The sequence below is a fragment of the Lithobates pipiens genome, unplaced genomic scaffold (genome assembly GCF_037356315.1).
Source record: "Lithobates pipiens isolate NorthernLeopardFrog02 unplaced genomic scaffold, aLitPip1_a1.2 Scaffold_18, whole genome shotgun sequence".
Lineage (NCBI taxonomy): Eukaryota > Metazoa > Chordata > Amphibia > Anura > Ranidae > Lithobates > Lithobates pipiens.
The window spans coordinates 613,128,087-613,153,368 of record NW_027507758.1 but is presented as its reverse complement, the minus strand read 5'-3'; the positions used below and the strand labels follow the sequence as shown (position 1 = coordinate 613,153,368).

The following is a 25,282-nucleotide window of genomic DNA, read 5'->3' as shown; positions in this document are numbered from 1 at the left end:
ATAATTTGTTCTACATTGACTTCAATGGCATGGAATACCGCATGCAGCCAGAGGTGGGGGGTGACGGAGAGTCTCAAAAATGGCCGTAAAGGCCCGAGGACACTTCGGCTGACCTCGGCAAACCTCGGAAAGACTTCGTTCCCAAGGTTTGCCAAGGTCAGCCGAGCTGTCCTCAGGCCTTTCTGCGCATTTCCAAATGGCGGCGAACGGCGGCGAACGGCTCCGGTCCCCCACCCACCTCAGGCCAAACGCGGTATTGCACATGCTTTGGCCTGAATCCTGCTCGTTTTGCGAAGACAACACTCGCAAACCCAGCTACGATTTGTAAAAATACAGTGCTCGTATTGCGAAACGCTCGTTAACTGCGTTACAATCTGAGGTTCCACTGTAGTAATTTTTAGCGGGGGTTCCCTGAGACTGGAAAGTTATTTGTAGGGTTCCTCCGTGATTAAAAGGCTGAGAAACCCTGGTATAGACAAAATTTTTAATTATTTGTATAATATATTTCAACTATGTGTAGCTGAAGTTAAAGAGTATAAGTTGGCAATCCTTAGTTATGGTGGCTGCATCAGTTTTTCTTATTTCAGTTTTTTTTTAACTTTCTTTTCACTCTGTGATTCTACCACTAACACACTTCCTGTCCTAGGGTGGCAACACTCTGTATTGTATATATGGAGGAGCAGTCTCATCCTAGGTTAGGCCTACTGGGAAAATCTACTTTGTAGTATTTCTCCTTCTTTTCTCAGGAGGAAGAGGAGGATGAGGAGAGGGATTAGGACCCCTGTCAGTTTTTATTGCTGTCTGTTCCCCCAGTGGGGGGCATCCACCCTCTCTATTTTTCCAGTTTACCGTTATCATCGAACGTGAAAGAAGTTGAAAGTAAAAGAAAATCCTACATTTTGGGTTAACATCAGAACAGTTATAGAAGGGAAATCCTCCAATGGGTACACTAGTTCTGGTAACTGGCTCATTTTGGATGGATTTCCTTTAACTTCCTGTTTTGGCTACAGGACAGGAAGTGAAGGGAAATCTTCCCAAAGTGACAGATGGCAAAAACAAAACAAACAAAAAAAAAAACTGATGGTGATCATAACCTCCCTTACTCCAAAATGAAAAACAAAAACAAAACACTTCTGCCTATAGTTACACTTTAATGGATCCCTCAACACTGAAGACCTAAATGTAACGAGAGACTTAAATTTCAGCACACATCACATATTGGACAATTACCTGTAATAAATGATCATTCCACAGGATGGCACTAACATTTAGACTTATCTTCTCCCTGGGGGGTTGGGCCTCAGGGTCAATCCTCCCCACTTTCATCAGGTTGAAGCTGCCGTTGATGACCTGGATGTTAATGATATCATATGATGCTGCGAGGTCCCCCTCAGAATTAAATTTCATCAGCTCCCCAGACTTTGTGTGGAAATTGGTTTTCTTGAGGAAACGGAGCACCTGAAGTATTTTGAAACACCAAATAATAGGAGCTTCAGCTTTGTATTGACAGTTAAAGAGGAAGTAAACCCTTTCAAACCACTTTGACCTACAGGTAAGCCTAGATTAAGGCTTACCTGTAGGTCCAAGCAATATCTCCTAAACCTATATGGTTTAGGAGATATTTGCCCGAAAATGGGCACCGCTGTCTACGGCGCATGCGCCGTAGACAGCGGCGCGCAGGTGTACTAAATGCGGCAAGTCCAAGAATGGATCTGCCTAATTTGTCGACTCCCGCGCGCATGCGCGGGAGTGACGTCATTGCGGCTTCGCCGAATGGCAGCGGCGGAGCTGCGAGATGCGTCTCCCGTGCGCATGCACGGGAGTGACGTCATCGCGGCTTCGCCGCTGTCATTCGTCGGAGCTGCGAGACGCCACCAGCAAGATGGATGCGGCGGACTACAGGGGACAGCGGCGACTTCGCTGGCTCCTGTGTCAGGTAAGTGACACATAATGAGCTACTATGCGATGCATAGTAGTCCATTATGCTTTACCTTTGCAGGGAAAAAAAGAGGAAGTAAACCCACCAGGGTTTACTTCCTCTTTAAAGAACATGTAAACGTAATTTTTTTAGGGTTTTCGGGAAGAGGCCTTTGTCCTCATCAACATGAATCATCCCCGCAGGGCTCCCCCCCTTCCCCAAAGCACCCACCCCCCATGTTGAGGGCATGCGGCCTGGTACGGCTCGGGGAGGGGGGGGGCGCTCACTCGGCCCCACCCCCTTTCCTGACGGGCCGTGCTGCATGCTCGGATTACGGGTCTGGCATGGATTTTGGGGGACGTAGGGGCTTCCCCTTAAAATCCATACCAGACCTAATGGCCTGGCATGCTCTTGGAGGGGAATTCCCCCTCGTGCTCGCTGCGATAGGAAAATGTGGTTTTCCTATTGCAGCGAGCGCGAGATGTACAGTACCCTGTCACAGCTGGAAACATTCTCACGGGCAGGTGCTGTAGCTGCCTGTGTGTCGTATTTGGTCCGTCGGACCAGCATACAGACGAATGGGTTTCCCACTAGGAACTGAGTCCGGTGGAGTTCCGGCGGGAAAACGTAAAACATGTTCTATTTCTAAAGTCCGTCGGATTTTTGGCCAGCAAAGGTCCGATGGAGCCCACACAAAATCGAATCATCCGATGGATTTGACCTTTGCTCTCAAAAAGTCCAGTCGTGTGCACACGGCATTATGCCTCGTACATACGATCGGACTTTCTGATAGCAAAACCGTGGAATTTTGTTTGAAGGTTGTTGGCTCCAACTTGTCTAGCATACATACGGTCACACAAATGTTGGCTAACAATTACGAACGTAGTGACGTATGGTGATTCAATAAAAAGGAAGTTCAATAGTCATGCGCCACCCTTTGGGCTACTTGTGCTAATGTTATGTTTGGTGAGCATTGATTCCGAGCATGCGTGTTTGTACTTTGGACTTTTGTCAGATGGACTTGTGAACACACACAATCTGAAAGTCCGACAACACACATTTGTTGGTGGAAAATTTGAGAACCTGCTAGCCAATATTTGTTGGAGGAAATTCCAGCAACAAATGTCCGATGGAGCATACACATGTTGGACTTTCCGCCAACAAGCTCACATCCAACATTTGTTATCGGAAAATCTGATAGTGTATACAGGGCATAATTGTATTGAAATTCCCATCAGGGCAATAGATCAACCCCTCTATACCCAGCACCAAACCTGCCTTGACCTTGAATTTCTGGTTATATCGATGTGTTGGGACTAGTCAAGCCTTATAGTACAGCCAGTAAGAACAGTTTTGTTTTGGGGAGCCATATGTCTCCAGAAGACCCATAGATACCTTCTTGTTTAGAGAAAAATGTTAGGTTGTTTATTTTTAAAGCAAGCCTCTCATATACCTGAAGAATTTAAATTGAGCATATAATCCAAAAAATAAGTAGAGCCTATGTACAGTAAAGATTGCATATCAAAGGAGATCAGTAGATTCAAATGGAGAGAAAGATGAAGTGATATACAAATTTTTATTCCTGTTATGCCGCGTACACACGACCGGACTTTTCGATGGACTAGGTCCCCGACAGACATTCAGCAGAGGTCCGACTGACTTTCTGAACGTAACGGACTTGGCGACACACGACCGGAATAAGTCAGTTCGAAAGTCCGTTCATTTTGAACGTGATGACGTAAACGGGACTAAAACGGGGAGTTCAATAGCCAGTAGCCAATAGCTGCCCTTGCGTCATATTTGGTCCATCAAACTAGCACACAGACGAACGGTTTTCACGATTTTTAGTCCGTCTGACTTGAGTCCGTCGGATAGATTTGAAACATGTTTTATTTCTAGGTCCATCAGACTTTAGGGAAAAAAAAGTCCGCTGGAGCCCACGCTATTGAGTCTTGTTTTCCTACCTCTCAAGCCTCTCTATTGGCTTTTTAATGTGATAGGAAGGGCCAAGGCCAGCTTTTACAGCAAAAGTGTATGAGAATGACACAATAGGGACAGTCTTTGTAAGCACTGATGATCTCTGTTACAGAGAAAGTAGTCAAGATCTAACAAAGTGAAAATGTCATGGTTGGAATTTTTTTCCTGTTGTCTCTATTACCTCAAACACTCACCTGTTCCAGCAATCCAGCGCCATGTCTTCACCCAGAGAGCTGGTGACATGGCCAATCAGAAGACAGCTCTCCTGATTGGTGTAGGCTCATATGACAAAGCAACACATGGCTTGGTGTTCAAGTAACATGCCACTATGCCTAAGACAAGCTCATGTGTCTTCAGTGTTTCTGCTTCCTGTTTTCCCTGGATTTCCAGTGAGCCTTTTCCGGTGTCTCCAGTGATCCCTGTGCACTTCAATGACCCCACAGCATCTATACCTCCAGTGACACTGTGACTTTTACGCATTCTGGTGACCCCAGCAGCTCCAGTCACCCCGGAGCTCCTGTGCCCTCTATGGATCTCCAGTCTCCCCTGTGCTTCAGTATATCCAGTGACTCCTGTATGATCCGTGACCTCAGCACTTCCAGTCCCCACTGTGTTCATGTGTCTCCAATGACCCCTGCGCACCTTAGTAACCCAAGCATCTCCAGTCACCCCTGTGCTTCAGTGCATCCAGTCACTCCTGTGTCTCCTTTGACCCGAATGTCTCATTTGACCCATTGTCCCTTTGTCTCCAGTTAATCCTGTGTCTCAGGTGATCCCAGCATCCCATGTGTCATCCTGTGCCTCCTGAGCTTGTAGTGCTACATAGTGACTCCAGAGCATTCTGTGTTATCCAGTGACTTCACTGTGACCCTTCTGTACTTTGGTGACACCAGCATCTTCAGTCACTCCTTGTGCTCATGTGTCTCCAGCGAGCCCTATGCACTCTAGTGACTCCAGCATCTTCAGTCACCCCTGTGCTCCAGTGTCTCCAGTGACTCCTACGTCACCTTTGATCCAAGTGTCTCCATTGACCCATTACCCCTTTGTCTTTAGTGAATCCTGTGTCCTATGCAGGGCTTTTTTTCTTGGAGAATAGGTGCAGGAACTCCCCCCATCTGAGTCACCCCTTGTCTCTGCCCCCTACCCACCTCTGACCACCGTCCCTTGATTCCACACACTAAACACATACCAGTACTGTTCCTTTTAGAGAATACAGAACCAAGTATCCTTTTGTGAAGCTAAATCATTTGAATGGAACATGAAAAGAAAAGCAGTAAAATAGATCCCCTGCAGCCAGCAACAATAGAATCCCAGCAATAGAACCCCACACAACAATAGACTCCCCCAGCAACAATGGACTCCACCCCAACAACAACAGATTCCCTGCAGCAACAGTGAACTACCCAAAACAAAATATCACACCCAGTAACAAAATATCCACCCAAGCAATATTAGATCCCCCCAGCAGCAAAAACAGATCTTCCAGCAGCCAGCATCAATAGATCCTCCAGCAGCCAGTAAAAATAAACCTTTCCCTCAACAGTATATCCCTTCCAGCAACACTAGATTCCCCATCAGCAAAAATAGACCCTCACACAAAATCAGATCCCCACCAGTGACAATAGATCCCCCAGCAACCAACATAAATAGACCCTCCAGCATCCACCGGAACATACTAGTGGTGTACAACCAGCAGACAGTGTACTGTATATATATATATATATATATATATATATATATATATATATATATATATATATACCGGAGATAACAATGTCCCCCCCATTCCTCTCACTTGTCTCCAGTGGTGAAGCTGTACTTCCTCTTGCAGGGTGTCCGGGCAGGCCATGGCGGGAAGAGATCGGTCCGAGCACACACACATGGAGGTGCCGGAACTGCGTTTGCCCACGTTCCCGCTGAAAAAAAGCCCTGGTCCTATGTCTTTTCAGCATCTCATATGTCATCCTGTGCCTCCTGAGCTTATAGTGTCACCCAGTGACTCCAGGGAATCCGGCATTACCCAGAGATCTCACGGCACCCTGTAACATCCATCATTCTGTGTCACCCAATCACTCTAGATCATTCTGCCTTACACAGTAACTCTATAGCATCCAGTGTCACCCTGTGTCTCCGGTGTGCTCTGAGCTCCACCATGACACCTGTGTCTCTATGCAACCTCAAATACACTCCAGGACTGTCTCTCTTTAAGTGGATACGGATCCCTGACCTTGACATTACCATATCACCACAGACTGGGTGGTGGTAGAGCTACAGTATGTTTTACATGTTTAGTTCAGTTGTGGCATGATATTCTTTTTTGTCTGTTTTCTGTATAAGGTATAGTATATTGTAGAGCATTTTTTGGTAATACAAAAATGTACTGATGGAGAGAGATGTGGGTGGGATGCAAGAAGGGTGATGCCGCGTACACACGATCGGAATTCCTGTCAGAAAAAGACCGATGAGAGCTTTTCACAGTGACAGCATCAGCTTTCACCACCGTGCGGACACCCATGGCTGGAGGAGGAGAGCGGAACTGTCAGCGTGGCGCTGAGGCTGAGCTGTGTGTGAGAGAGACACACAGCTCAGCCCATGCAGCCGCCAGTTCCGCATGACACAGGCTCGGCCAGTCCGGGCCTGCCAGCAACAGTAGTAAATATCTACACTACCACTTCTGCTGTCTTTGTTTGGTCATTAGGAATGATTTTGCTAGTCATTGTAATTACAAAGAGAAATAAATGGATCATTGACTTCTTATCTGCCACTTTAGTAGGGGCTGTTTGGTTTTGAGTAATTACGTTTTGTGTTGCTGGCAAAACAGATAAGGAAGCAATTCTTAAGGAGCAGAGCATGGCCTCCTCCTTAGATAAAACACAAGTAGGCATCTACTCTAAGAAAGATGTCCATAGAGGAGCACAGGGAATAACACGCTGGCTAGTCTGAAAACAAGCCAGCTTGAACCTTGACTTGACTTCCAAGTTGTCCTAGTCAAGTTGTCCAAGAGCCTTACTAGCCAAGATCCCCTTACTTCCACACTCCCAGTCTTCTATTGCTGTAATCAGGATAAAATTATTTCTATTGAACAATGACAGAATTTAGGTCCTTATTAACAAATGTGTAGCACCCTGGAGTTTAGGCAGGGTTTCTCCTAGATTTAACTTGGATAATTATTAGGGATCAATTGATTTCTCCCTAAGTTTGACATTGTTGCACTTTTCTCTTCTGCTGCTAGGTGGCTGGGTACCTGGGTACCAAGAAGGACAATGCAAGAGTATATGGGGTATCTCAGCCAATAGGCAGGGGTTTTCTTGAATCCCTTGGCCTGCTGCGAGGACCTATATATTTGGATGGAGTCAGGTGATCAATGCCACCTGGACGGCTGTCTGGGTGGACATGTGTTGTATTGCCCAGGCTGCTAGGCCAGAGATTGGGCCTATCCCGGGCACATCTGGCTGCTAGGCTGTCTAAGGGCCTATCCAGAAGCAAGAGAGCAGCACAGGGTTGGGACTGCAGCTTGCAGTCCAACCAGAATTGACGGTTCTGCCAGCCGGAAAACCTGTCGTGGTTGGAGGTAGAGGGGAAGCTTTCGCCACTAAGGGACCAATCGCCTTATTATCAGGGACCACAGTGAGTAGCTGAAGCAAGTACCAGAGCAATATTCTCACAAAGCAGGGGCAGTGAAGAATCGGGAAACTTCAGGGTGTATCAAGCCAGGGACCCAGCCAGTAGAGGTGATGCTTGCAAGGCAGCCTTGTGTGTCAAGCCAGGGACCAAGCAGGCCGGTGGGGTAAAGCTTGAGAGGTATCTTGAGTGCCAAGCTAGGGACCCAGCAAGGAAGTGGGGGTGACGCTTGAGGAAGATACTACCGTGAAGATTGGAGGAGCTCAAGGGATTCAGTGGCAGTGAATCATCAAGTCTAGTGAGAGAGACTGGGAGCTCAGTGGTCTAAAGAAGTACAAGAGGAGATTGTAGTGGAAGTGAAGGAACTTCTACACTTTGTGTTAGAAACTGGTAAATACTGTTGCCATAGGAGACAGTGCTCCTCCACTTGCAGATGTGGCATTTTGCTGGATGCCTTTCCCTTCATGACTGTCCTTCTGTTGAAGTCTCAGAGTCTGCCAATTAATATTGCAGCTACCTAAGGGTGTCCTGGCCCTAACCCTCTCTCCCAAAGTTCTGTTAAGAGAAATAAAATCTATTTTGCATCCAAGAAGTGTCTGGGGCCCAATAAATCTTATTGCATTGAACCCACCATGCCACACAATCTACCAAATACAGAAGGATGTCAGCTATCTCTGGTTCTGGAGGTTATTAGACCGAAGGAGGGCTGGAACCTCGCTACAAATGTTAAAGAAGCAGAGGAAAAAACAAAACAATGGTTGGAAGCCCTTGTATTATTATTTAAATTGAGTAAGAAAGCTGTTTAATGTGGAGGCTTATGTCATTAAAGTAACGAGACAGGAAAGGCCATAGAAAGAGTAATGCTGCGTACACACGACCAGACTTTTTGACAGCAAAGGTGTGACGGAACGAGTCCGTCGGACAATTCGATCTTGTGTGGGCTCCATCAGACCTTTGCTTGCCAAAATATCCGGCGGACTTTAGAAATAGAACATGTTTTACATTTTTCCACCGGAACTCCGCAGGACCAAGAAATCCGTTCGTGTGTATGCTAGTCCGACGGACAAAAACCGACGCTAGGGCAGCTATTGGCTACTGGCTATGAACTTCCTTATTCTAGTCCAGTCGTACGTCATCACGTTCAAATCCGTCAGACTTTGGTGTGATTGTGTGTGGCCAAGTCCGTTCATTCGGAAAGTCAGTCGGAACTCCGCCGAAATCCGTCGGAAAGACCGTCGGACCTAGTCCCTCAAAAAGTCCGGTCGTGTGTACGTGGCATTACACATTGACATACTAGTACTTCATATTCCCATCGCACATGTTCCTGGATAAGCTCTCAGATCTGGGTACTGCAGCAATAACCAGCTGGATACTGGTTCAAGTCACAGTGAAGATATTTGCCAGCACACCATGGAACGACAAAGATAGCGTCCATATGGCTCATTTATTGCATGATCACAACAAAAGGATAGTGCAAGGCTTCGGAGCCACGCAGGACCCCTTCGTCAGACATGCCCGACGAAGGGGTCCTGTGTGGCTCCAAAATGTTGCACTATCCTTGTGTTGTGATCATGCAATAAATGACCCATTTGGACGCTATCTGTGTCGTTCCATGGTGTGCTGGAAAATATCTTCACATTGACATACTAGACACATGAAATGAGCTTCACAGGACAGTAGTTATTCCTGTTAAATGTCAGCAGAAAAAAAGCACATTCACTTTTCTCTTCAAGATTGTAAACTGCTGAAAGTGAGTTTATGCTTTCGCTATTTATCAGTTTGCTCTTTCTATATACACGATCATGAATACAAATCACAATCTAAGTATTTCGATTTCATACATCATTTGCCACTCACCTTCCTGGGCTGAGCATCATTAATATTTGAGCATACTCCATGATTGAAATAACCCTCCGATATAGTTGGACAGCCAAGCAGTGAATGCAGAGTGTGTGTATAGGCGTATACTGCCAGGTAGGCATGATAAGTCAAGCTAAGATCATTTGTCTCAAATAATTGAGCAATCTCACTTCTGAACCCTTCCTCACCAGTGCAGGTCACGCCTTCCTTTAAAATGGGAGCATTTGATCTCTCGCTATCTGGATTTTCAACAGGCCAGTAGCAGCTGAAAGCTTTCTCCCAGAACAGTCTAATAAATGGATATGTTGTGTTGGCATTTGGGTGAAGGTTTAGGAGGAACTTTTCAAACCCTGGTAAAGGAGCAGCACTAGGAACCAGCCCGATTGTCCCATTTAGAACTTTCCAGGCTTTCTTAGAGAAAAGACCAGGGGTGATTATGAAGGAAGCTGAAGAGATGAAAATTTTCCCAGTGACTTCTTCATCAAACATGGCATCTAGCAGGGCCTTCACATGGACCTCTTGGCTATGGAGAACAATCACATTAACAGAGCTTCTTTTAATGACATCCACCACTCTCTTGATTTTCTGGGTTGAATAACTCAGATGGATTTTCTCCAGAAAACCAATACAGCCTCCATTTCGCTCTATCCCAGCTCGTATGACCTGGGCACCCTGCTGCCCAACATCATTGTCCACCACCAGCATGCCAACCCAAGTCCAACCAAACCGGCCAACCAGCTGGATGAGAGCAATGTTCTGAAAGAGGTTGCTGGGCATGGTGCGGAAAAAGGATGGAAAATTCATTTTATTGCTCAGAGCTGACAAGGTTGCCCCATGACTGATCTGTGAAGGGAATGACATAAAGATAAATGTAACACATGATCATCATTTTTAACATGTGGGGCTTTCATTTTCATTTGGGTGTTAGGAATTAATGCAGGGTCATTTTTAAACCAGATCTTAACATTATGGCTTACTTTATGTGCTATAAATTCATAAAATATATACTGTATGGTTATCTGTGCACCAAGGATCATCATCCTTGATATACCAATAAATCAATTACAATATAGAGTTTGTTGTTATAAAAGTCTATTGACAGATGATACCTATAGATTTGCATTAGGAATTATAGGAGGGTTTCAATGATTTTGTATGAGTCTTATATAACTGAAGGGATAAGTACATACAGTAGTTGCCATCAGTCCCAAAATGCCGGGACATTCCTGGAAATCTGACCAATATCCCATTGAGAGCTTGTCCAGAATCCTGAAAATTTAGCTCTGTCAAGGACAACTCTGAGACTGTATTGAAAACGGTTATGGCACCCGGGCGAATCAAAACAGAGACATACTCACAGTCATAGAGATCCCTGTCCCTACTTCCTACTCCTCTAGAAAGTCAGGTGCCGCCTGGGTGTTTGCAGATGGGTCAGTCCTGAGTGAGATGACATAGGCATCCGAAGGTCATCATGTCATCTCCATCCTGCACACAGTCATCTCCAAGTCATCTCCGTCTTGCACACAGTCATCTCCATGTCATCTCCATCCTGCATACAGTCATCTACCATGTCATCTCCATGTCATCTCCATCCTGCATACAGTCATCTACCATGTCATCTCCATGTCATTCTTCAAAAAGTTGGTATGGGGTAAAGGTTCACACTTGGCATCTTTGCCCCTTCATTCTGCACTGTAAATTTCCTATTTACCATTACCACATTCTGCACTATGTAAGTCATCTCAGACTCTGAGTAACTACACCCCCTTTAAGCCACACCCAATATTTAGTGCAATAGCCATGCCCACTTTTCAGCTTCATATTTATCTTGCTTCTTGTAGAACCACACCCATAATAAATGAATGCCCTGCCCCTAATTAAAGCAATGATCTGCCTACAGTGACTTTTTGGGCACACAACAAAAAAAAGGTGTCCATAAAAACATTTTGGAAATCTTGGCAACTATGTAAGTGTAGCACCCTCTAGTTAGGTAGGTGCTAGAGTGATGATTTTTTTCTGGAGCGTAGGAAAATGTAGGCAGGCCTAGCTGGAGGCTAGGCCTGTTTTATTTCATTCTGGGGTGGGAGTGGCTCAGGGCAGGGCTGGGTGACTCACAGGTTGCATCACTGTCATCTCCCTCTTCTTTCTAGAAGGTGCTTGAAAGAGAGGAGGAGCTGCCTTGGGTATTCTAAGGAGCCTTGACCAATCCCCAACTTGGATTGCTAGAGCGCAGGCCTCTTTAAACTCCCAGGGTTAGCCCAGCTGGGGAGGAGTTGTCGGGAGGAAGAGCTGGAGTGAGAGAGCGTGGTGGCTGTTGGGGCCCACAGGGAGCTCCCCAGTCTGGGAAAGGGTTCTACTACGAGACTCCAGGGAGGACAACTGATCACAGCCAGGAGGGTTGGTGAGTGGAGAACAGTCGGGAGGACTGGGGCAGCACGCCTGAGAGAACTGGGAGATTGCAGTTTGAGATGGGTGCAGAACCAGAAGAGTGGACTGTGGGAAGGGCAGTGGAATAGGGTCATTGCAGCCAGGCTGGCTGGCAGGACCTGAAGATAGCTATCTGGGATTGGTAGCTGAATAGAGGACAGTTAGCATATGAAATGTTTCTACAACACCGGGTCCCAAGGTCCCTGCCCGCAAAAGGCATTTCACTGAGGTCTGGCTGAGTTAGTGTCAGGCCTAACCATGCGGTGCTAGCTAGTCTAGAGGAGTGACAGTCTGAAACAAGGGAAGTGCTAGAGGAGTAACAGTTTGCAGCAAGTGAAGTGCTGAAGGAGTGAAGGATAAGAGGTCTTAAGCAAGAGTTTGTGCTGGAGAGAAAATTGGAGTGTATATACTGGAGTGTATATAGAAGTCCCAAGCAAGTTGCACTGAATGTTCCTGCACATCCCATAATTTGACATTTCCCATCCAAGTTCAATGGCCTCAATAAAAAACAAAAAAAAACAAAGCTTATGGACTCTCTCTGAGCAGGGTGACAGGTAAACCACTACATTCAGCAACCCCCGAGGGGGGGGGGGGAGGGGGGGCATGGCTACATAAGTACAAACTACATACAGTGGTGTGAAAAAGTGTTTGCCCCCTTTCTCATTTCCTGTTCCTTTGCATGTTTGTCACACTTAAGTGTTTCGGAACATCAAACCAATTTAAACAATAGTCAAGGACAACACAAGTAAACACAAAATGCAATTTGTAAATGAAGGTGTTTATTATTAAAGGTGAAAAAAAATCCAAACCTCAAGGCCATGTGTGAAAAAGTGATTGCCCCCCTTGTTAAAACATACTATAACTGTGGTTGTCCACACCTGAGTTCAATTTCTCTAGCCACACCCAGGCCTGATTATTGCCACACCTGTTCACAATCAAGGCATCACTTAAATAGGAGCTGCTTGACACAGTAAGGTCCACCAGAAGATCCTTAAAAGCTACACATCATGCCGAGACCCAAAGAAATTCAGGAACAATTGAGAAAGAAAGTCATTGAGATCTATCAGTCTGAAAAGGGTTATAAAGCCATTTCCAAAGTTTGGGAATCCAGCGAACCACAGTGAGAGCCATTATCCACAAATGGCGAAGACATGGAACAGTGGTGAACCTTCCCAGGAGTGGCCGGCCGCCCAAAATTACCCCAAGAGCGCAGCGACGACTCATCCAAGAGGTCACAAAAGACCCCACAACAACGTCCAAGGAACTGCAGGCCTCACTTGCCTCAGTTAAGGTCAGCGTTCATGCCTCCACCATCAGGAAAAGACTGGGCAAAAATGGCCTGCATGGCAGAGTTCCAAGGAGAAAACCACTGCTGAGCAAAAAGAACATCAAAGCTCGTCTCAATTTCTCCACAACACATCTTGATGATCCCCAAGACTTTTGAGACAACATTCTGTGGACCGATGAGACAAAAGTGGAACTCTTTGGAAGGTGTGTGTCCAAGTATATCTGGTGTAGAAGGAACACTGCATTTCAGAAAAAGAACATTATACCAACAGTAAAATATGGTGGTGGTAGTGTGATGGTCTGGGGCTGTTTTGCTGCTTCAGGACCTGGAAGACTTGCCGTGATAAAAGGAACTATGAATTCTGCTGTCTACCAAGAGATCCTGAAGGAGAATGTCCGACCATCTGTTCGTGTACTCAAGCTGAAACGAACTTGGGTTCTGCAGCAGGACAATGATCCTAAACACACCAGCAAGTCCACCACCGAATGGCTGAAGAAAAACAAAATGAAGACTTTGGAGTGGCCTAGCCAAAGTCCTGACCTGAATCCTATTGAGATGTTGTGGTATGACTTTAAAAAGGCCGTTCATGCTCGAAAACCCTCTAATGTAACTGAATTAGGACAATTCTGCAAAGATGAGTGGGCCAAAATTCCTCCAGGATGCTGTAAAAGCCTCATTGCACGTTATCGCAAATGCTTGGTTGCAGTTGTTGCTGCTAAGGGTGGCCCAACCAGTTATTAGGTTTAGGGGGCAATTACTTTTTCACATTGTAACATAATTTGACAGTGCAGAAGGGTTGCTCTGGAGTAGGGTCTGGACTACCCATATGGAGACCAGCTGTATTCTGGTGGGGGGTGAGTGTAGCACCCTCTACCTTAGGTAGGTAGGTTGCTAGAGTAGTGTGTTTTTCTTTTGTTGCAGTCAGTTCAGATAAATTTAGGCAGGCCTAGCTGTGAGTTAGGCCTGTTTGTTTTTAGATCTGTGGGCTGGGGAGTAGTTTCGTTTAGCAGCAGGTGATTGGCATGTACTTCATCTCTCTGGTGCCTCCTTTGTTTCCAGAGGGTTCTGGAAAAGAGGCAGGGCAGAGGGCTGGAGTGACATGGAGTGTATTGGGGAGCCCTGACCAATCCCCAACTAGGATTGGCAGGGGGCAGGCCTCCTATATATACTCACGGTCAGCCTGTTGTGGGAGGAGTTGTCCGGGGGATGAACTGAGTTATGCAGTGTTAAACTGTCGTGGCCCTTGAGGGAACCCCCTTTCTGAAGGGGGGGTAAACTCGGGCCTGGAGTTCGGGAGCTGGGAGTTAGCCTCTCTCTACATGGTCATTGAGAGGTGTCCTGGCTCTGGGAGGGACATGCCAGGATTGAATGTGACGCCCGTGGGAGAGACTGTGGTGTTGTTGAAGTACAGCAAGGAGGGTTGGCAGGATTTGCACCAGATTTTCTGGGATCAGTAGTCCACCAAGTTTCAGTCAGCACAAACATTTTTTTCTTCATGGTTGCTACACTATAGGGGACTTGTAGGCCCCTGCCAGCAAATGGCTACTAGTGAATTGTTGGGACTTATTCAGAGTGAGGCCTAACCATGTGTTGACGGTGACAGGAATCTATGCTTGTACAGTAGAGGAAGCAAAGTGATCTCAAGTAGTGTGCTGAAGGAGTGTGGAGCTTTAGAGACTGTTCCTATACATTAAACCATCTTTGTTCAAGCAAGCAAGTTTCTTGATCATACATCACGGGACACAGGAGCTTCATTACATAGTGGGTTATATAGGCACCTCTGGTGATTGGACACTGGTTGACCCTAATTAAGGAGAATTCCTCCCCTATATAACCCCTCCCATCCGGGAGGCACCTCAGTTTTTTCGCCAGTGTCTGGTCGATGGTCACGTAAAACTTAGCTCTATGCGGGTCCCGGCGAGGGCCGAAGGGCTACAACAAACCGGATCCATACCTCGGGCCGATATTTGACTCCCAAGATGGTATGGTACCCGGGCCTCGTTTGCCGAAGACACGAGGTTTTGCCTGTAAGTCCTCTCCATTGGAAGACTGGACTCTGGGACAACCAGACTTGGGGTACTGTTGACTCAGGGCGCCCGTAAGTTTCTGGCAGAGTTTTTTACAAGGCCCAGGTAGGAGGATCTTTTCGTAAGAACCCCAGATACGCCTGAAGGTTGGCTAACAATACCCGCCGTGATGGGTGAAGGCTGGAATTGGTCTGAACACAGCAATTCCTGCGGCGGGGAACAGGTAGGGGAAGTCATCCTATATATTTAATATATGAATGGATTTCTTCACTGTGAGTAGTTGTATGTCTTACCTGGTTTCCACCACTAGATGGAGTAAGAGCAGCCTGATGCATACTTACATGCCTTTCAATACTAACACGCTCAGTGAAGTGCCTGGTTCTCCAGCTCTCACGTCTCCTTGCAGTCCCTGCCACAATAAAGGTAAAAAAGGGGTCCCACGCAGATCAGGGGGTCCCAGGTCACTCCTTTTGGGTTCTCCTCCTCCCCCCCCGGATCCCGCGGTCCTCGTGCACGCGCGCGGGTGCGTGCACGCGCGCCGGGCGCGCTCCCGGCCTATTGGGGAAAGGGGGGGGGTGTGGTTGCCAGCTGTGCACAATCAGGTGCTCTATGCTGTAATGCAGGCGCCAAAACGGCCGATTTAAAAGCCCAGAGCGTCAGGGGACTGTAAGGTGAGGCACAGGAGCTGTGGGCTGTAAGCATCCGTGGGATTGGATCCAGGCAAACCCTAAGACACCTACTCGGCATCATATTGTGCAGTTAAGCTAATATTGATTTATTGTGAGACTTTAAGCACAAATAAGTGATTGCATTTTACATTAGTAACTCTGCTTTGTAGCTCAGTACTATGTCTCCTCGTAAGAGGGTTTCAGGGGCAGGTAACAAAAGCACTGGCAGGTCACCGCCTAGGTCCATTTCAAAAGTGCATGCAGATTACCATCCCCCTCTGCAAGAGTGGAGCCTGCATCTCAAGACGAGTCAGTGCCCCTTTCAGGCTTTGCAGCCTCTCCTAATGTCGCAGCCCCGGTATATGTCACTGAGGACTCCCTTAGGGCTACATTGGAGAGTTTTGAAGGGAGGATAATGAATTTTATTTCTGCTTCCCTAAAAGATAGCAGAAAAAGGGGTAGATCCCCTCCCTCTGCTGAAATCCCTCTCTCAGACAGTTGTTCTGAAAATGAGGAGAGATCCCTATCTTTAGAAAGGGATCATGAGCAGTCGGATCAGTCAGAGGATGAGGAGTTAGTCCCCTCCTCCCAGGCACTCAGAAAGCAGGTGCAGTATTATACTGAATTGGTGCGTACCACATTCAGAATGCCTGCTACTGAAGTCGCTACATCCTCTGTCTCTTCCCTGGGAGTCAGGAAAGCCCCACAGACTGCCTGTTCCTTTCCAATTCATCCTTTAATGGCTGACTTGATGTATAAGGACTGGGGACATCCCGATAAACTGTTTTCTCCTCCCAAGAGGTTTTCTATGTATTATCCCGTGGAGGAAAGTTTCACCAAGAAATGGGGGGCCCCATCTGTTGATGCGGCTATCTCTTGTGTGAATAAAAACCTAACTTGTCCTTTGGATAATGCGCAGGTATTTAAGGATCCAGCTGACAAAGGGCTGGAAACCTTGTTAAAAGCCTCCCTTTCCATGGCCGGCGCTGTGGTGCAACCTACAGTCGCAGCCGTGGGGTTGTGTCAGTTCCTTAAGGAACAGGTTAAACAGATGTTTGAACTCCTTCCCAATGAGGAAGTAGAGAAATATGCAGAAATGCCTCACATCTTATGTTTCATAATTGATGCGATTTTGGATTCTGTCCAACAAGCATCACGTTTGTCCCTCATGTTGGTACACATACGAAGGGCTCTATGGCTAAAGAATTGGGCTGCTGAGATGTCATGCAAAAGCATTTGGCTGGGTTCCCGTTTAAAGGGGAACGGTTGTTTGGAGAGGAATTAGATAAATTCGTCCAAAATATTTCGGGAGGTAAATCTACACTCCTTCCAGTCAAGAAGAGTAAACGTCCTTCATTCAGGCGTACTCTTTCTCCCGAAGCATCAAGCTCTAAACAGTGGCGACGGCCTTCCCAGCCCTCCTCGGCTGGAAAGCCTCAGGGCTGAGCCCAGGGACAGAAAAAGACTTGGGGGCGGAAGCCTGCCAAGCAAACCTCCAAGACCTCCTTGTGAAGGGGCGCCCCCGCTCGGCCGAGTGGGGGGAAGGCTCCTGCAGTTTGCAGGCGCCTGGCGGGAGGAGATTCAGGACAGATGGGTGATCTCTTCAGTGTCTCTGGGCTACAGGCTAGAGTTTCAGGAGATTCCACCTTCTCGTTTTCTAAGGTCAAGGATCCCCAGGGATCCGATAAAGCAGAAACCGCTATTTGTGGCCTTAGATCAATTACTATCCCAGGGTGTGATAGTAGAAGTGAACCCTGAAAGATCAGGGTTCAGGTTTTTATTCAAATCTCTTCACCGTTCCAAAACCAAGCGGAAGTGTCAGACCTATCTTGGATCTGAGAGACTTAAACCGGTTTCTACACATCCAGACCTTCCGGATGCAGTCAATACGCACTGTGCTCTCCTCCCTACAAGGAGGAGAATTCATGGCATCAATAGATATCAGAGACGCATATCTTCATGTGCCAATATTTCCCGCACACCAGAAGTTTCTGAGGTTCGCGGCAGAGCAGCGCCATTTTCAATTTGTGGCCCTGCCGTTTGGCCTAGCCACGGCCCCCCGAGTCTTCACGAAGATTCTAGACCCTCTCTTAGCAATCTTAAGAGTTCAGGGCATAGCCGTCATGGCTTACCTAGACGACTTACTTCTCGTAGAGAGAACTGCAACATGCCTAAGTCGCAGCGTCACCAAAACGCTAGAACATCTGGGCCACCTAGGTTGGATTATAAACCTAGAAAAGTCATCTTTACAACCGACCACCAGGTTGGATTACCTGGGTCTGATTATCGACACCGCTCAAGGCAGGGTGTTCCTTCCAAAGCCAAAGGCCTTGGCCATTGGAGATCTGGTGCGCCTGATTCTGGGCAGAAGATCTTCCTCCATTCGGTTGTGCATGAGACTGTTGGGAAAAATGGTCGCCTCTTTCGAGGCCGTTCCATTCGCCCAGTTCCACCCAAGGCCCTGCAAGGATGCATCCTTGCGATTTGGAACAGGAAGCCCCAATCCCTGGATCTTCCTATGCGTTTATCCCCCCGGGCACGCAAGAGTCTTGTTTGGTGGTTACAAACCAGAAATTTGCTAAAGGGCAAAACATTTCTTCCCCTCTCATGGAAGATTGTCACAACGGATGCCAGCCTGACAGGCTGGGGAGCCGTATTAGAGGGAACATGCTCGCAGGGAAAATGGTCTGCGACCGAAAGTCTGTTGCCCATAAATATCCTAGAGTTTCGGGCAGTTTACATGGCACTCAGAGAGTGGTCTCACAGACTGCGAGGCTTCCCGGTTCGGATTCAGTCCGACAATGCCACCGCGGTGGCTTATATCAATCACCAGGGCGGTACCAGAAGTCTGGTGGCCCAAAACGAGGTGAATCGCATACTTGTCTGGGCAGAAGAGCATGTTCCGTGCCTCTCTGCAGTCTTCATCCCAGGTGTGGAGAATTGGCAGGCGGATTATCTCAGCCGCCAGCAGTTGTGCCCAGGAGAATGGGCTCTGCACCCCGATGTGTTTCGAGACATATGTTACAAATGGGGCACTCCAGACGTGGATCTTTTTGCGTCCAGATTCAACAGGAAACTGGACAACTTTGTGTCAAGGACAAGAGATGCACTTGCTCAGGGGTCAGATGCTCTGACGGTTCCCTGGAATCAGTACAATCTGATCTATGCCTTCCCCCCGAACCCGCTACTGTCACGGTTCCTGGGAAGGGTCAAGAGGGAGGCGAAGTCGGTCCTTCTAGTGGCCCCGGCTTGGCCCAGGCGACCATGGTTCGCAGAAATCATGAAGCTAGCAGTGGGCAGGCCATGGACCCTCCCCCTCCGGCCGGATCTGCTCTCGCAGGGCCCAATTTACCATCCTGCTTTACGCAGTCTGAATTTGACGGTCTGGCTGCTGAGACCCACATTTTAAAAGACCGTGGTCTTTCAGGGCCAGTCCTTTCCACTCTGGTCAATGCCAGAAAGCCGGCCTCCAGGCGTATCTATTACAAGATCTGGAGGGCATATGTTTCCTGGTGTGAACCCAGGAGATGGCATCCCAGAAGGTATGTCATTAACAGAATCTTGGCCTTTCTCCAATCAGGCCTTGAATTGAATCTGGCCATAAGCACCATCAAGGTGCAGATTTCGGCCCTGTCGGTCTTTCTTCAAAGACCGCTTGCATCACATTCCCTGATACGGGCCTTTATCCAGGGGGCTATGCGGATGAGACCGCCAGTCAGACCTCCGGTATGCCCATGGGATCTGAATTTGGTTCTCTCGGCCTTAGTAGCCCAACCATTTGAACCTTTGCATCTTGCTTCGTTAGTCCTCTTGACAAAGAAGCTAGTCTTCCTAGTAGCCATATCCACGGCTAGAAGGGTATCAGAATTGGCAGCTCTTTCTTGTAAAGAGCCCTATTTAATTATCCATAAGGACCGGGTGGTTATGCGTCCCAACAGGTCCTTTCTACCTAAGGTGGTTTCAGGTTTTCATCTGAATCAAGATATAATCCTACCATCCTTTTTTTTCCAAATCCTCAGTCCATAGAGGAAGAATCCTTACACACTTTAGATGTGGTTAGAGCAATCAGTCTTTATCTTCAAGCAACTGCTCAGATAAGAAAAACTGACTGCTTATTTATTCTGCCAGAAGGCCCTAGAAGGGGTCAAGCAGCGTCAAAGTCCACTCTCTCGAGATGGATCAGACAGGTTATTTCTCAGGCCTATAGCTTAAAGGGGAAGATTCCTCCTTTTCAGGTGAAAGCGCACTCTACTAGGGCTATCAGTGCTTCTTAGGCAGTGCATCACCAGGCCTCCCTGGCTCAGATCTGTAAGGCTGCGACTTGGTCATCAATCCACACATTCACCAGATTCTATCAGGTGGATGTCAGAGGGCAAGAGGATATCGCCTTCGGGCGCAGTGTACTGCAGGCTGCAGTTTAGGTCCTCAGGTCCCTGGCGGTCTATGCTTATGATCTGTGTCTCCCTCCCCTCAACCTGAGCATTGCTTTGGGACATCCCACTATGTAATGAAGCTCCTGTGTCCCGTGATGTATGATCAAGAAAATGGGATTTTTATATACAGCTTACCTGTAAAATCCTTTTCTTGAGAGTACATCACGGGACACAGGGCTCCCGCCCCTCTTGGGTTTTACGTGGTTCTTATTGCTTTGCTACAAAACTGAGGTGCCTCCCGGATGGGAGGGGTTATATAGGGGAGGAATTCTCCTTAATTAGGGTCAACCAGTGTCCAATCACCAGAGGTGCCTATATAACCCACTATGTAATGAAGCTCCTGTGTCCCGTGATGTACTCTCAAGAAAAGGATTTTACAGGTAAGCTGTATATAAAAATCCCATTTTCATTATTATTATTATCCATGTCCCTTTTCCCCATCCAAGTTTAATCCCCTAAAATAAAAACAACAAAAACAAGCTAAAGGACTGTTCATTGACTGGTAAAGTGTGTCTGAAGTGAATGGAATGCCTGGCCAAGCAGGGTGATGTGTGGAACTACTACACGCAGCCAGGGCCATCTTTAGTATTGTTTGGAGCCTGGGCAAATGTTTTCTTGGGGCCCCCCATACAGTTTCGCTCTCCACCTGCTCTGAGACATACAGTAAATAGCAGCTAGACTTAAAAGCAGTTTACTGTATCAGATCAGGAAGCGATTGCGATTGGTGGCCAGAGGTTACAGTGTATCATTACCTTTACTGACTGGTTGCTAGAGGTTACACCACACATTACGGCTCACTGATTAGTTGCTAGATGTTACAGCACATGATTTCTGCTTGTTGATTGGTTGCTAGAGATTATTGTACAGTAATACTGCTCACTGATTGGTTGCTAGAGGTTACAGCACATCATCTCCTCACTGCAAGGGGCATGATATACATTTGAATGCCGCCTTTATTTACATATCTATGCATCTGTTTACATATGAATGCCGGTTATTTACATGTAAACACGGGGTCTGCAGGTGAGTCATCTGTACAAAACAATAAGACAGAGCTGGGCAGCATTAATAGCAGCACTTCACACTGAGATATCAGGACAAAGCTAGGGACTAAAACTTCAAGGGCCAAGGGAATTTAAACTTGGATAGTTGGCAAGTATGAGGCAGTTGCTTTGGGCCCCACAACAATGACAGGGTCCAGGGCAGCTTCTCCTTTTGCCCTGCCTTAAAGATGGCCCTGCATGCAGCGACCCCACGGGGGCACCGCTACATATGCATTATCGTGGCATAATCTGTGAATGCTCAAATAACTAATCTTTACAATTTCGGTGAGCAGAAAAGCACTTCAAAATGCCCAATTGGTGAAACCTTCAGGTGGATGAGCTACACAAAGATGAAGACCATCCCGGGTTTCCCTTCTGCCAGTCGTGAACAAGGGACTGGGGCTGCAGTGAGCACAGGAAAGCCAACATTGTACATATGAAGACTGGAAAATTGTAGCCTGGTCTGTATAGATTCTCAATCTATGCCAAGGCACACACATGACTGGCGAGTCAATGAATCTAAATCCAATAGAAGACCTTTGTGATGTGATGGAATGGAAGATTTACAGCCTGAATGTGCAGCTGATATATTTGCAGATCTTTCATGATGTAATCATTCCAACATGTACCAAAAAGAATGTGGATTATGGAGTTCACGCAAAAAGTTTAGGGAAGCCCTACCTCGTGTTAGTATAGCGTTCTTCATAAATTACTTGTTGAGTGTACAAATCTAAAGAACCTTAACTTTTAGTTACCTGTGGATAATGTAGAGCACCCAACATTTGGGCAATGGGAAGAGATAACGCAGAAAAATGTTCACCTACAATCCCGACCATGACTGAAGGTGTGTGGCAGTCATATCCTGGAAAAGAGTTTCCAAGTCCTGACAGCAGGGACAAAACGCCTCCAACAGCCCGGAGCTCTGACATACAGGAATCCAGGACGCTGAAGCCAAGAGTGATATTAGGCAGGAGGTCCGGAGAATTGTTAATTTCATCCACTGCAAACATGAGGCCCAGAACATCCCGATAGTAACGAATGTGGAACCTACACAAGATGAGAGAACTTCGAGAGATGAGGCTATATATACATTATGTTACACACAATCACCGACTTCCCATGGCATTAATTAAAAATGGCCTAAGTTTGGCACGAGGGAGGATTAGAGAACCCATTGAAATCTATGGTAACCGAATCTTCAATTTTTTTTCTGGATTTTATCGAGGCCAATTTGCAAGACTCTGGTAAAAAAGACATAGCTAGCTGGGTACTGCCATGGGGTACATGTACCAATGCAAAAACAAAATTGAAAAATAATTCAGCGCCGAGCAGGTTTTGTAACATGACTTAAAGTGCAACATTAAAAGTACACTTCCTTTTAATAATAGGCTTATGGAATGCCTTAAACATGCACAGTTGTCACATCTGAAGGATGAATTCCAGCAAAAGTGTCAAAAAATAAATAAAATACTAAATGTATTACTATATTACTTATTATATTATATTATATTTTATATTATAATATAATATATATAATATATTATATTATATTAGTATTACTAAATGTAATACTATATTATTATAATACTAAATGCCACTAAATGTAATCAATCGTTTCTTACAAATATCTGTTTGCATATGATAATTTTTTGCTAAAACTTTTAGCTTTTGGAATAAATGTCCCCCTGTAAAGGTTCTCCAAACCACATAGCATTCAGGCCCCTCCAAGAGTTTGCTATTTAAAAAACCCAATAAACAATAAAGCTGTCAACAAATGCCATTTGCTGCAATTTTTAAAAAGTTTGTCATTGCTGTAGCATTTTCTGTACATAATAGAGATGAGCCCCCTCACAGGTAGATTTAGGGCACCCCCCCAGGCATATTATATATTATAAGTGGTTGTAAAGGCTGAAGGTTTTTTTTATTTTATGCATGAAGGTAAGAAAACCTGTGTGCTGCTCCCCCCACAGCCCCCTCAATACTCCCCTGAGCCACCCCTCGATCCAGCGATGTGCTCGGGAGCCTCAGCTGTCCCAGGTCTCTCTCTCCTCTGTTGTCAATCACAGCCAATGAGCCAATGAGGAGAGAATGGGGGGTGCGGCTGAGCTGTGGCTCTATGTGTCTTATGGATGCATAGAGCAAGGCTCGGGAGCGAGCACGCACAAATGACTCTATAGGAATCGGCTTGCTATTGGAGGCACTGGTCAAAGGGGAGGAGCCAGGGGTATGACGTTTATTTTTATTTATTTTTAATGTTTAAAAAAAAAACAAAAAAAAACTTTAATATCACTTTAAAAGAATTGGACATGTTGAAAGCACTGAAAGCCTACATACAGATTTCATTTACCACTAAATAGTTTCTGTTTGGACTCCGTTGGTCCAAAGTAATTTTTTTCCTTCACTAATACATATGGCCACTGTCAGCCCTGTATGAACTACATACAGTGTGCAGCGCTATGTTTTCTGGCAGCATTACAGGGACTTCCTGTCCCATTACTGGAACAAAAGAGAGTCAGGCTGAGCACTGCTTAGCCATTCACAGGAAGCCTTTTGATTTATGAATGAATATAAGACTTCCTTTGATTGTCTGAGGTCAGGGTTGTAACTAGAACCTTCAGGGCTCCGGTGCAAGAAACAGTGAAGAGCCTCCCTGACCCTCTTGGCTCCTTTTCATCAGTCCCAAGGCCCTTCCCTCCAGGCCAAGGGCCCTTCCCACTGATCCTGGGGTCTTTTACTCCCATCCTCATCCCATTAAAAACAAATAGTATTTATTGGTACAAAAAATATAGCACACTTAAAGTGGAGGGCCACCCTGAAAAAAAAAAAGACATTAAAAATTAGAAAAAAAAAATGAAAACCTTTTTTTTTTTTAACTTACCAGAAATGCCTGTTGCTAGGCACATCATCCTAATCTGCCTCTTCCTCCTCCGCGGAGATCTTCTTTCTTCTCTCCTCCGTGCAGCGTCTTCTGGGTTATGGGGCGCTGTGTGTTCTGGGAACTGTGTGTCCCAGAACACAGAGCGCCCCATTCACAAAGCGCTGCGCGACTCGCGCATGCGCAGTAGGAAACGGGCAGTGAAGCCACAAGGCTCCACTGCCTGTTTCCCTTACATAGAATGGCGGCACCGGGACCCGAGAGCCGAGGGACGGATTGGCCTCGGGCGGCCGACTTTTAATTATTTATTTTTTTAAACCGGCCCTCCTCTTTAAATTCAAGCAGCTGTATTGGCATGGATGGAAGGGACCAAGATGTACGCACAGGCAGGCAGGGCTGTATGAACAAACAAATGGTGTTGGTTTCCAAAGACGGAAACCCAAAGAAAAAAGTGAGGCTCTCTGAGAAACAATAACCATCAAAATATACATATCACAAAAATGTATTGAGTACAAAAACGTATCTACCATCCAAAATACATACATTTATTATAAATAAGTCACTGGACCAAAATATGTGAAAGAACTTACCCTATATATGAAAAAATAAAAATAAGTAAGTACCCACAATGGTATAGTACTCTTCCTATCCTAATGAACACTAAACTGAGGTAGGACATAAATGCACAAAAGACTTGTGATAACAAACAACACACAACATGTAGAGCCGGGGATCGCGTAACTAGTTAGCATGGAGGAGTCTCGTTCCTTATCAGAATTAAGGGCTGTATGAAGCAGAAGCAGCTGGCAATCCCAATGCCGGCATAAAGGGACCTGCTCAGTGTAGCAAACAGTGTCCGCATCAAGCAGCGTTACCCACTGCCATTCCACCACGTGGTCTACATCTATCCAGATGGTGGTAACGTGTTTTCCAAGGTGTTCCTTCCTTCTTAAAGCTCTAATTATGATAATGCAGTGGGACCCTTCCTGCTGTCTTGCCCCCCCCCCCCCCCCATGGTGGAGGAACTCCAAAGCCAGGTCACAAGTATGACCTTTGCAACCTTGGAAATTCTGTCACTGCCTGAGGTGAAAATGTGGGCAAATGACTTCACGATCTCCACCTCAGCCAGAGGAAGCATTATATTT

General features: G+C 46.3%; 1 protein-coding gene across 1 annotated transcript in view; it reads right to left on the bottom strand.

Moving 5' to 3' along the window:
* Positions 1-25,282, bottom strand: part of LOC143989256 (extracellular calcium-sensing receptor-like) — a 38,660-nt gene that overhangs the window by 12,372 nt on the left and 1,006 nt on the right. The window contains exons 2-4 of the mRNA XM_077489326.1: positions 22,018-22,309; positions 9,374-10,219; positions 1,231-1,458 (exon numbers count right to left, since the gene is read on the bottom strand). Coding sequence (XP_077345452.1) covers positions 1,231-1,458; positions 9,374-10,219; positions 22,018-22,309 — 1,366 coding nt within the window. The remainder of the gene's footprint in view (positions 1-1,230; positions 1,459-9,373; positions 10,220-22,017; positions 22,310-25,282) is intronic.